The sequence below is a fragment of the Spodoptera frugiperda genome, chromosome 24 (assembly GCF_023101765.2).
Source record: "Spodoptera frugiperda isolate SF20-4 chromosome 24, AGI-APGP_CSIRO_Sfru_2.0, whole genome shotgun sequence".
NCBI classification, from domain to species: domain Eukaryota; kingdom Metazoa; phylum Arthropoda; class Insecta; order Lepidoptera; family Noctuidae; genus Spodoptera; species Spodoptera frugiperda.
Window position 1 is genome coordinate 5,661,718 of NC_064235.1, and position 13,208 is coordinate 5,674,925.

At 41.0% G+C, this 13,208-nt stretch overlaps 1 protein-coding gene across 1 annotated transcript in view; it reads left to right on the forward strand.

Moving 5' to 3' along the window:
- Positions 1-11,670, forward strand: part of LOC118278533 (glutamate receptor ionotropic, kainate 2) — a 35,531-nt gene extending 23,861 nt beyond the window's left edge. Inside the window, exons 10-21 of the mRNA XM_050703835.1 lie at positions 495-707; positions 1,275-1,478; positions 2,276-2,380; positions 3,214-3,350; positions 4,035-4,158; positions 5,761-5,958; positions 7,064-7,270; positions 7,883-8,066; positions 9,195-9,322; positions 9,734-9,844; positions 10,333-10,453; positions 11,165-11,670. Of these exons, the coding sequence (XP_050559792.1) occupies positions 495-707; positions 1,275-1,478; positions 2,276-2,380; positions 3,214-3,350; positions 4,035-4,158; positions 5,761-5,958; positions 7,064-7,270; positions 7,883-8,066; positions 9,195-9,322; positions 9,734-9,844; positions 10,333-10,377 (1,656 nt within the window). The 3' untranslated portion in view covers positions 10,378-10,453; positions 11,165-11,670. The remainder of the gene's footprint in view (positions 1-494; positions 708-1,274; positions 1,479-2,275; positions 2,381-3,213; positions 3,351-4,034; positions 4,159-5,760; positions 5,959-7,063; positions 7,271-7,882; positions 8,067-9,194; positions 9,323-9,733; positions 9,845-10,332; positions 10,454-11,164) is intronic.
- The last annotated feature ends 1,538 nt before the right edge of the window (positions 11,671-13,208 follow it).

A 13,208-nucleotide genomic window follows, 5' to 3' on the forward strand; every position in this document is an offset into this window, starting at 1 on the left:
CGGCTTACTCACGTAACTGTTTGACGAGGAACTCGACTAGTTTCAAGCCATGCTAGAGGCTCATATTCATGGGCAGTATTCCGTGACACACGCCGCAGCGATTGTCGCGCTGCTACTTAGTAGCAGTAGCAGCTTAGGTATATAAAGAAGTTCCTCACTAAGCCGTTACGTGAGTAAGCCGATAACATAATAATTAGAGTAATAGATTGATGAATAACTGTATTGAAGAATTCAAAGATTTAAGAATTTTGTATGTCTCACAAACGTTATAATAAAATCTATTAGTCTCGTAATCTATCAATCCTTCAATCTTTCAATCATCACGTCATTCAATACGTACAATACGTACATGTTTTATCCTTCAATCCATTAATCTTAAATGTTTCATCAATCAGACCGATTGTCGCTGGATTTAAGGATTGACGGAGTAAAAAATCAACCCATCAATCAATAAATCCATTTATAAAACTACTATATTCAATTTCCCTTCACAGATCCAAGCGCACGGCCTCACAGGACCAATAGAATTCAAGAATGGAGTGCGAACGAATTTCCACCTTCAGCTCATGAGGCTCACTGGAGGGGAGAAAGGGGGTATGGTGGTCTCTGGACACTGGACCCCGGGGGAAGGGTTGGCTATAACAGACCCCGCTGCATATACCAGAGACCCCCCTCCTAATGTGACTCTTACTGTGGTGACTGTTGAAGTAAGTATTTCGTCACGCCTTTTATCCCCGAAGGGGTAGACAGAGGTGCACATTACGGCACGTAATGCCGCTATACAATGTACACCCACTTTTCACCATTTGTGTTATAAGTCCCATGTAATAGGGGGTGAGCCTATTGCCGTATACTGGGCATGTTTCCAGACTCCGTGCTACTACTGAGACATTTTCGACATATCGAAAAAAAGCTCATACTTTGCCAGACCCGGGAATCGAACCCTCTTGTCCGGTAGTCGCACTTGCGACCACTCGACCAATGAGGAAGTATTATTCTTTAATAAAGAAAAGTTGATTCTGACGACGTTACCCCAGTTTTTATTTTTTTTGTCTTTTGTGGATCATACAAAGAGTAGCTTCTTGTGCGAATCGAAACCGTTACACGTCACACAGCAGCCGTTTGCCCAGCCACTGCTCCAACCATGCACTCAAATTTATTAATTGAAATAAATCTTTTGACTTTGAACCATTCCTTAATACGCTTTTAATAAATCATTTTTTAATTTTAATCCTATTTTGCTAATAACTTCTTTAAATCCAATTTTCACCCAGGAAAAGCCCTACGTGATGGTGAAAGAAGGCTGGAACTTGCAAGGGAACGCTCGCTTCGAAGGTTTCTGCATAGACCTTCTAGCCAGGGTGGCTGCGAGGGCTGGTTTCCATTACCGCCTCCGACTGGTTCCTGATAACATGTACGGAGCCAGGGACCCTGATACTGGACATTGGAATGGAATCGTTAGGGAGCTGATGGATAGGGTAAGTAGACTTTCTTTTTCATGTCTTCATTTGTGGAGGTCTGTATAGTAAATCTTTTTTAAAGGTCTTCAGCATATTTCTGTTGTGGGAGTAGATCAAAATGTTTTTCATGTTTTATGGTTTTTTTTTGAGGGGTAAATTCATCCAATTACCGCCTTTGGCGAGGTGAGATTTTACTGACTAAAAACCACCTCGTTCCTACTCCTTGTTTTTCGAGCCGCTGCCCCGGTAAAACCCGCTAGGTAATCTGCAGCTTCATGGTAGTCCGCAGCTCTGGGGTAGTATGCAGCTCCGGTGTAGTCCACAGTTCTATAATAGTCCGTAGCTCCGGATTTTATATGGGTTAGGCAGGTAAATGAGTAGACGGATCACCTAATGGTAAGCAATCAGCGCTGCAAATGGGCATTCGCAACTATGAAGCAAGTACAAAGAGGAGATACCATAATGTGATTGTGCACTATGACCTAAAAACACGGCTCTGTGTAGGTATTCATATTATAAGTAAAAAAGAAGTCCGCAGATCCGGACCTTATAAGTGGTAAGCGTCTTAAGCGAATTAAGGTAAGCGTCCACAGGCCCGCATCGCACGCATTCTATATGACGTCATCAGTACGCATCGCATGTAGGCATTGCCGATGATGCGGTCCGTACGATGCGGATCAGTGGACGCAGTTGTATGAGTTTCTATACAAGACAAACTAAAGTCCGTTGCGTGCGATGCGGGCCTGTGGACGCTTGCTTGCTCTTAACTAGCCAATAAACAAATGTTTTGACTTTGACTTTGAATATTGTTTCAGAAAGCAGATATAGCGGTGGCGTCTATGACAATAAACTACGCGCGGGAGGCAGTCATAGACTTCACGAAACCTTTCATGAACCTCGGGATCGGAATATTGTTTAAGGTACGTTTGTGATGTAAACAGTGACTTATTTATTGATTTATTTAATAAATAAAACATGCATAATTTCACAGCTTAAGCAAATATATTATACAGTTAAAGTGATATGAAATACTTCACATGATGTAATTACATAAATATTTGACAAAAGAAAGTACAATATTTTTTATTACTTAAAACTAATTCATCAGCCATCCATCTTCTCACAAAACCTTAAACATTCACGACATACATCCTTCCATCTCGCTGCGAACAAATCACACTCTCGTGCGGCCGTCATTGATCATCGTCAATGCACGAACGAGTGGAGAATTTGCATGTGCGACAGCGTGTAGCGGGTTCAATTCTCGCACAGAGCACACATATTTGTCTGATCCACAAATATGTGTATGTGAAATTGTGTGTTTGTAAACGCACCGACAACACAAATTCATTTAAATCTCTTTAATTAACTATTTTGTAGTGATTGAGTAACAAACACAAACATACACACAAACTGGCGCTTATCTATACATATATTAATACGTGATGCAAAAACTTTGGATTTTGGCTTCCTATTGGTTAAAGGATTTGGGTCAAATTACCCCTGCGTTATAGTTAGGCTCGCATTGCAACTTGTTATTACAGCCGTAAGCCCCGTTAAAAAGGAGTGGCTAGAGAGGCGCCATGGCGTCCTAACCTCGCGTAGGTTCCTGTTCTTTATTAAAGGCCCGGGTGTCATCCGGTCGCCAAACGTTTCGCGCTTACCACTAAGGCCATCGACCACCACAAATAGGGCCCAGTTTTGACGTAAACTTTCGCATTAATAAATTATAAGGAAAATGATTTGGTTCCAGGTCCCGACCTCCCAGCCGACTCGCCTCTTCAGCTTCCTGAACCCGCTCGCGATAGAGATCTGGTTGTACGTCCTCGCTGCCTACATCCTCGTGTCTTTCACGCTGTTTGTCATGGCGCGGTTCTCGCCTTATGAGTGGTAAGTTTTATATTGAAATAGAGTATACAACTTTATCAAATTATTGTAATCATTCATTTATTTCGTATACTTGTTTGTTATATTTTTAAATATTAAATTAAAAAGAAAAAAATGAAACATTTAAAAATATAAAATAATTATTATGTTATCGGCTTACTCACGTAACTGTTTGACGAGGAACTCGATTAGTTTCAAACCATGCTAGAGGCTCATATTCATTAGAGGCGATTATCGCGCTGCTACTGTAGCATGGCTTGAAACTAGTCGAGTTCCTCGTCAAATATTTACGTGAGTAAGCCGATAACATAATAATTCATATAAAGACAAAATTAGAACCGATCTCCCTCTCTTGAAGTCAGTTAAACTGCCTCTTTAGTCGAGTGGTCGCAAGATGCGACTGCCGTACAAGGGGACTCTGGTTCGATTCCCGGGTCGGACAAAGTACTACTGGGCTAATTTCAGATTTTAGAAAATTCAGTAGCAGCACGGAGTCTGGAATTTAGTCCAATATATGGCAATAAGTTCACCTCCTATTACTTATAACACAAATGGTGAAAAGTGAGTAATACATTGTATAGCGGCATTACGTGCCGTAATGTGCACCTCTGCCTACCCCTTCGGGGATAAAAGGCGTGACGTTGTATGTGTGTGTGTGTTTAAAAGGAACCTTGATCTTCCTCGCAGGTCTACCAGCACCCACGTGTGTGGCCACGAGACGAAACTCCTGACGAACCAGTTCAACGTGTGCAACTCCTTCTGGTTCATCACAGGCACCTTCCTGAGGCAAGGGTCTGGGCTGAACCCTAAGGTAAGGAACCTTCAATATTTTACAACTTCTTGTTTAATAATAATTTATTTATTCATTAAGACAACAATAGGGTATTATCCTACTAGTCAAATTCAATACTTTTATCGAAATGTCAAAAACGTTACTTTTCTATGAATTTTGTATGACATTGCAAATTATGACGTCATATTTTTTTTGCGTCAAATAGCATACTTATTACGCAAAAAATAGCAAGAAAAATTAAATAAATAAGTATATCGTCAAATGAATGAATGAAAATACGATTATTTTGGGATATTTTATTATATTGAAATATCAAAATAATTTATTTTTGACCTAGGAACCTACCCAATTGGTCCATAAAATTTGTTAATAAGTAATACTGAAAATCTATATTAGTGCGGTATACATATAATACAATAAAGGAAAATCGGCTGTCGGCTCCTATTTTTATATTTTTTTAAATATTATTTTATCTTGTATTTTGTAGTATTTAAAAAAGTAATTTTAGAGGAATTTAAATAAATATGTAACATATAATAATAACATGATTCATAAATTAAAATGTCAAAGTTAAAGAGAAATGTCAACAAAATAACCAAAATGGTCAATAAAATAAAATAAATTAATATTAGAACTTGAGACGGGATATTTACCATGTTTATTTATGTGTATGAGTTCCCGATATTTCGGCACTGTTGCGATTTTGCGCCATAATCACGGATGAACTCATAGACATATGTTTGTATATCCCGTCTCAAGTTCTAATGTTAGTGTTAGTGACCATATCAGTTTAAAAACTTCTTGTTTCCCTTCACCGTTTGTCAGTGGTGTCTAAATAATCTTAGAAAGTACGTAAAACTCGGAAAAGGCACATTGGTATTGCCGTTGCCCCATACTTGTATTTTCTCCTGTGTCAGGTCGTTTACAAACATACAAGTTCACATACACATCAGACCCAGACCTGACAACAAGTTGATCACACAAAGTGTTGCTCCGTGCGGGAATCGAACGCACAACACGTGCGGAAGCCGGTTCCTGCCACCGCGCCAACCACAGTAAATAATGAACAACAACATCTACTATTTATAAGGAAACTAAATAAAAAGACTAATATTTACTACACGGTTGGCGCGGTGGCTGGGCTTGGCTGCCATGCAAATAATAATTCTATGTGATCCACAAATTGTTGTTTCGGGTCTGGGTACTCATGCGTGGGACAAAACAATCTGTATTGACTGCGAGGCAACTACGAGTAGATTCAAACATGCTAAACACTCGGAATTCACTGTTGTCTGTCTTGAATGTCCGTCTTGGATCCACGACGAACGAAATAAATATTATTAGAGAAGAGAAAACGGTAGTTTTACTTCCCTCGATGAATTTAACCAGTGTATGTGAACTTTATGTTTGTAAACGGAGCAATTGACACAGGAAAAATCTTTTTTTTTTTTACGGGTGGAAACCTTCAAAAGGCGCCTCGTTTTGGGGAAAAACTAGGGAGTGCCTGGGATTTTACTCACTAAAACCAACCCCGGTGGCCACCATCTGCACCTAAAGGAAAGGAAGGAGAATATCCTAGTGTGGGGCAACGACTTTTATAAATTTTCTCCCCCATTCCAGGCGACATCCACCCGTATAGTGGGGGGTATCTGGTGGTTCTTCACGCTGATCATCCTGTCGTCGTACACGGCGAACCTGGCCGCCTTCCTCACGGTGGAGCGGACCGTGCTGCCCATACAGAGTGCCGCCGACCTCGCCGCGCAGACCAGCATACAGTATGGCACCCTCAATGGGGGGTCTACCATGTCGTTCTTCAGGGTAAGTGGATCCGGAGCTGCGGACTACCTAGCGGGTTTACTGGGGCTCCGGCTCGAAAAGCAGGAGTAGGAACAGGGTGGTTTTTAGTCAGTAAGAGTCTAACACTCGCTCTCTCCTCGCCCAAGGCGGGAGAAGTCATTGGATGATTTTTCCCCCTCAAAAAAAAGGTAAGTGGAAGGAGAGCATTTTGGTTTCATGAAACAGGAGTTACACAGGTGGAACATTCAAGGACTGTTCGACAATGATCTGTATAGTTATTTAGGGTGACTGGTAATTAGTGACGATATTTGAAACACGTGAGTTGTACTCATGATTACAACAACTTTTCCATAGAAACTATTTTTGGTATACTCATTAGTTTTATTGTTAAATGGGTCGACAAAATTTGGCCGCTATCTCACCTGATGGTAAGTGATGATGTGGCCTACGATGGAGCTACGTCTGCCCATAAGGGTTGTTGTCTCGGGAGTATCAAGGATGGGGAAGATTGGGAAGGGGGAATTGAAACTCCGGTAACCTCACTTACACAACTTAACACAACGCAAGCGTTGTTTCATTTCGGTTTTCTGTGTATGGGTATTGACCATATTTGAGGGTGCTTTTCCACCAGAGATATGCTATGTAGCTATGCTACGAAGATGTAATAGCTTTAAACTGTTAAAAATGTGTAACCCTTTCCCCTGATACTATGTAGCTGTGCGAGGAAGATGCGCAGCTCGAGTATCGCATACTCCAGCTCGAGTATCGCATACTCGAGCTATGTATCGATAGTACGGAAGTCCATCTATAGCACCCATCTTTTCATATAAAAAACATAGTTTATCTAAGTCCGTTTCCACCAGTGGTATGATTGGCGGAAGCCAAACGTATCCACAGCAACGTAGCATAGTACATCTCTTCTGACGGAGTGACATATCGTGCTTATTTGTAATACACCGTGGCATTTTTTTAAAGCTCTTTATATTATATTCGACCTACTGATCTGGAAATACTCTCAAAACAGACTCTTATTGATAATAATTGTCGACCATCGAACCAAAAGTTTATAAAATTAATTCGTTCACTAGCTAAAAACAACTGACATGAAAATTATCTCAAATTCCAGGACTCCAACATAGACATATACCAGAAGATGTGGCTCCACATGTCCAGTGCCTCTCCTCCGGCGCTGGTGTCCTCCTACGAGGAGGGAGTGAGGAGGGTCCTGGCAGGGAACTATGCATTCCTTATGGAGTCCACTATGTTAGACCATAGGGTCCAGAGGGACTGTAATCTGACGCAAATTGGGGGATTGTTGGATTCACCCGAAAGGGTTTAAGTCTTTTTTTATGTTATACTAGTGACCCGCCCCAACTTCTATTATGCATGTATTATACATATAAATCTTCCTCTTGAATCACTCTATCTATTAAAAAATACCGCATCAAAATCCGTTGCGTAGTTTTAAAGATTTAAGAATACAAAGGGAAATAGGGACAGAGAAAGCGACTTTGTTTTATACTATGCAGTGAAGCCGGTAAACGAGCAGACAGACCACCTTATGGTAAGCAATCGGCGCCGCCCAAGGACACTCGAAACAACAGATGTTGCGTTATAACGCCTCGTATTGGGAAGGGTGAATTGGGCCTCCGGTACTCTCACTCACACAACGCAACGCAGCGTTGTTTCACGTCGGTTTTCTGCTCGGCCGTGGTATCACATCGGTCGAGCCGGCCCATTAAAGCCGAAGCATGGCTCTTCCACACTTAAGGTACTAGGCAGTAGTAGCACTTATTTATTTATATATCCTTTATTATACACATTTAAGTAGCCTAGGTTACATAAATTTTAAGTAGTACGTCTGTACAACCCCTTTCGGCGGTGTGCATTGGTGTTTTCTTCCAGACAATCTTTGATTTTCATTATATGCTCCTCATCATTCCAGGGTTACGGCATAGCAACATGGAAAGGCAGTCCATGGAGAGACAAGATCTCGCTAGCGATACTAGAACTACAAGAGAAGGGGGTGATCCAAATATTGTATGACAAATGGTGGAAGAACACAGGGGATGTTTGCAACAGAGATGGAAAAGACAGCAAGGCTAATCCCCTTGGTGTACAGAATATTGGTAAGTGCATAGTCAATTATTATGTTATCCGCTTACTCACGTAACTGTTTGACGAGGAACTCGACTAGTTTCAAGCCATGCTAGAGGCTCATATTCATGAGCAGCGTTCCGCGACACGACGCGAAGCGATTGTCGCTCTGCTACTCTGCGCCGCGTCGTGTGTCGCGAAGTTGCTCGTCAAACAGTTACGTGAGTAAGCCGATACTTTCCATAATAATTAATTTAGTATGTTTTACGAAAGTTATAATAAATTGAATAGTCAACCAGAATAAATTTGAAATCGCCAACCCTGCTCGAGCAAGCTTTGGTGATTAATGATCAAATCTTCTCCATGTGAGAAGGACTTTGCTCAGTAGTGACCGAGAAATCTGCACCCTTAGTACAAGTTTGCTTTACGTTGAACGAAAACGAAGTGAAAGCGCGATGGGCGCTCTGATTGGCCGGACTGAATAAACCAACCAATTAGGGCCCCGAAAACGCTCTTGTTTCTTGTTTCTCGTGCAGCTATTTTTTTTTATCATATTGTCTCACAGCCTTGGTATTACATCTACTTAACATAGCTACATAGCACATCTCTGGTGGAAAAGTACCATAATTATGAAGATTAAATAATAAATATAGTTTTATTATAACTTTTGTGAGACATACTAAATATACATAATTATTGTCGACTAGTTTAAAGCCATGCTAGAGGCTATGTGTCCCCGTGCGTGCGGCGCGTTGCGTTCCGCGCGGTTCCCAGTAGGGCTGACCGGAGCTGCGGACTATGTAGCAGGTTTACCGTTGCTCCGGCTCGAAAATCAGGAGTAGGAACGGGGTAGTTGTTTAGACAGTAAGAGTACAGACACTCCCTCTAAGGAGGCTATGTGTCGCGGAATGTTACTCATGAATATGAGCCTCTAGCATGACTTGAAACTAGTCGAGTTCCTAGTCAAACAGTTACGTGACTAAGCCGATAACATAATCTCCAGAACTACTGGTCCGAATTGAATAATTCTTTTTGTGTTGGATAGTCCATTTACCAAGGAAGGTTATAGTCTATAAAACATCACGCTATGACCAATAGGAGCCGAGCAGAGCCGTTGCAAAGCGGAAGTAGCTAGTAATTAATAAATACATTGTCATCAGGTGGAGTATTCGTGACACTACTGTGTGGGCTGGCCCTGGCGATAGTGGTGGCCATCCTGGAGTTCTGCTGGAACACCAAGAAGAACGCCAGCCAGGGGAGACAGTCGCTGTGCAGCGAGATGGGGCAGGTGAGGAGATTGTTGTCGTTATTTAACATTTTGCTATTGAAAAGGGATTAGAAGACAGATCAAGTAATGTTGATTCAACTGCATGGGTGGCGCGGTAGCTGGGTAACCGGGTTCCACGCAACGAGTAGCGGACTCGATTCCCGCATGGAATAACTTTTGTGTGATCCACAAATTGTAGTTTCGGGTCTGGGTGTCATGTGTATGCGTACTTGTATGTTTGTAAACGCACCCACGATCACGACATAGGAAAAAACCTAGTGTGGGGCAAAGTTTAAAAAAAAATGGAGAATTCATAGACACTTAAAAAAAAAAGTTATTATGTGTCTTAAAAAGTTTTCAATAATAATTAGTTCCGTTTAACAACTGACCGATCAAGCAATTTTCTTCAAAACCTCACTCCTCAATTTCCAGGAGCTACGGACAGCGATGCGAGGAGGTTCCTCCAGTAGAACAGTGCTGAGGCCTGGGTGCTCCAGGTGCTCGCCAGCCACACACGTGCCTCCATCTTCTTCTAGATACCAGGTCAGATTGCTGATGAATGTTATGGTATTCTTACTGTGCGTGTACTTTACTTTTAAAAGAGCCTTTTATGATTAACTAGCTTTGCCCGCGGCTCTGCTCACGTTAAGAAGTATAATGGAATTTATTAAAATTCTTTTACGTCATAGTAGCTTCTCAGCCCCGTCGGTTTAAAATGGACAAAGATTGATTGAAATCCTATCTTAGCGGATGCCTATGTCATAACATCTACCGGCATGCTAAATTTTAGCCCGATCCGTCCAGTGGTTTGGGTTGTGGCTTGTTAGATCACTATGTCAGTCAATAAGTCACTTTTCATAGATTATGTAGAGTTCGTTCCAAAGTGTATATCCTAATAAATGCAAAAATGCTGCTTTTGCAGTTCTTGTGTGTAATAATTCGTCATTTGACAAAAAAAAACAAGTATATTTCGAAATATCTTATAGTGTATCGTTCTAAGTAAGCCATCTGACAGTGTGTCTCCCCCCCAGTCCCGCAGCAGCAGCGTGGAGCTGAAGGAGCTGCGCTGGTCGTAGCGGCGCGGCGGGCGCGGGCCTGCCTCCGCGCCCGCCTCCCCCGCGCGACCCCCGCCGCCGCACCCCCTACATTGTAGTGAGTGTTCCGCAGGGACCTGTTCTGGGTCCCATATTTTTTTATTGAAAATTTATAACGCGAGAATTTTCTTGGCTTTTGTTTCTATTCTGTCTGTCATTATTGTATCCTTTATTGAAAATTTATAAGACGATCATGTTCTCGGTTTTTTGTTTTTATTCTGCTTCATATTCAGATCGTTTACTTCAGAACAATATTTTACCTTACTTTTGTACTAGTACTAAAATAATGTAAAGAGGATGGTTGACACTTTAGATGACCGAAAGACAGGCTTCTATTTTGGTCAAAGGTTAAGCATTGCTATTCAACGTGGCAATGCTGACAGCCTTTTGGGCACTCGACCTCACGACTCTGATGAGGATTTTTTTGACGCTTTAAGTTACTTTTTATTTCTTTTTAGGTATTTTTTAAGTTGTAAATATTTTAGTCATAGTTATTATTATAATTTAATTTGTAACAATTTTTCATAGATTATTTATTATGTTTTCGGCTTACTCAAGTAATTATTTGAACTCGACTAGTTTCAAGCCATGCTAGAGGCTCATATTCATGAGCACGACGCGGCGATTGTCACGCTGCTACTGAGGCAGCGCCTCTAGCTTGGCTTGAACCTAGTCGAGTTCCTCGTCAAACAGTTACGTGAGTAAGCCGATAACATAATAATTAATTTAGTATGTATAACGAAAGTTTAAATATATATTTTTTTCGCAGATTCGGTCGGTTCTCTAAGAAGAACGACATCCTACGTTTTAAAGGAGCCTCGCGAGAAGAAACATGTTCAAATTATCGCATAACCTAACAAATAGGTTTACAGAATCACGCGACGTCCTGCGCGAGCGATCTAGACGCGAAGGCTCCTGATCCGGAGCTGCGGACTACCTAATGGGTTTACCGGGGCTCCGGCTCGAAAAGCAGGAGTAGGAACGGGGTGGTTTTTAGTCAGTAAGAGTCTGACACTCCCTCTCGCCTCGCCCAAGGTGGGAGAAGCCATTGGATGATTTTCCCCCTCAAAAAAAAAACCGCTTCGCGTTCGCTTCTAGATCGCTCGCTCGCGCGCGTCGCGTAAGTGTGTAAACTAAAAAAAGGCCTACAAATGTAAAATGTAAACAACTGTAAACGTAAACTAAAATAAATGTAAAACTAAAACTAAAAAAGTGTTAAATTGTGAGATTGTGTGTGACTTTTTTAAAAAAAAGGTGTTTTTATTTTTATTTAATAAAAATTGTTGAAAGAGTGTTTTTTTTAAATAAAAGATTTTTTGTGTGTTGTTGTTTAAGATTAAGTATTAATTATGTTATATAGTATACATATATTATATTGATATAATATTACATATATATAAGGAGCTTTAAAAGTATCTGCCACGGCATTAATGGGAGGTAGTGTTGTGTTTGAAGATTACAATAGTGAAGAAATTTCGATTAGCTAATTCAATTTGAAAAAAAAAAAGTAAACATTGACTCTACCCTGCATGAAGTGGTTCACTTGTTGAAAGTCACAGAGATACATAGAAAAAATATTATTATGTAGGTTTTTTGTATGAATAAAAAATACACTAACATTAGAACTTGAGACGGGATATTTACCATGTTTATTTCTGTCTATGACTTTCCGATATTTCGGCACTGTTGCAAGCGCCATGATCACGGATGAACTTCGTATGAACAATAAATAAACATGGTAAATATCCCGTCTTAAGTTCTAATGTTAGTGTTAGTGACCATGTCAGTTTAAAAACTTATAAAGAAATACTCATAATTAATAATTTATATTCACTATTGTAATCTTCAAACACAACACTACCTCCCATTAAAGCCGTGGCAGATACTTTTAGAACACCTTATACATATATATATACTAGTTTTTTAACTTGACCCGAGTTTTTTAACTACTTATAATGGAGGATACCGTTTATTTTGGTCACCAGATGTCGCAAGTGTAGCAAAAGGTTTTCTGTCCAATCACTGCAGCTGTTAAATATTTAACGTCCAATGGTGTGATACTAGCTAATTCCCTATTGGACGAACAGAGATTCACACTAGCGTCACCTGGTGAGCAAAATTACTGTAGCCTCCATTGGATCAAGACCGATGTGAAATGTTTGTAAACAAACTACAAAGGTGCAACCTTTTTATGGTATAAGCCGGTAAACGATCAGTCGGTATCACCTGATGGTTAGCAACGCTCGAAAAAAAATTTTTGAAGAGATTTTGCCTTATTTGCGGTCGTACATGGACACTTGAAACACCAGAAGCATTATAAGTGCGTTGCCGGCCTTTTGGGAGGTTCGGAATTTAAGGGTTGTTGGGGAATCGGGGATCTAAGATTCGGAAGGGAGGTAATTGGGCCTCTGGTAACCTCACTTACACAATGAAATCACAAACATGCGTTGTTCGTCGCAGTTGAATTATCTGTCCGCAGCAAATAGTTGGCACTACCATAACACTATTTAATTGTAAGAAAATACGAGTAGAGAGAGGGCGGGAGTATGATGTAACACCGCGGTGTTCAAGACCAAAACACTTATAAAAACACGGCTCTTGCTCGGCACCGGCATGGCGTTGTTTCAAATTGTGATTACTACTAGCTGCCAGTATGCTTACAGCGAGCCGACTGCGGGCTGCAAGCTCGCGATGCGACGTTGTTTCGCTTGCCCGGCTCGCTAGTCGGCGAGTAGTATGCGGGCGGGCGCGGTAACTATACCTCAAAAGGACCGCGCGTTAGCCACCCGCCGTCGGACTATTTGTATTGACGT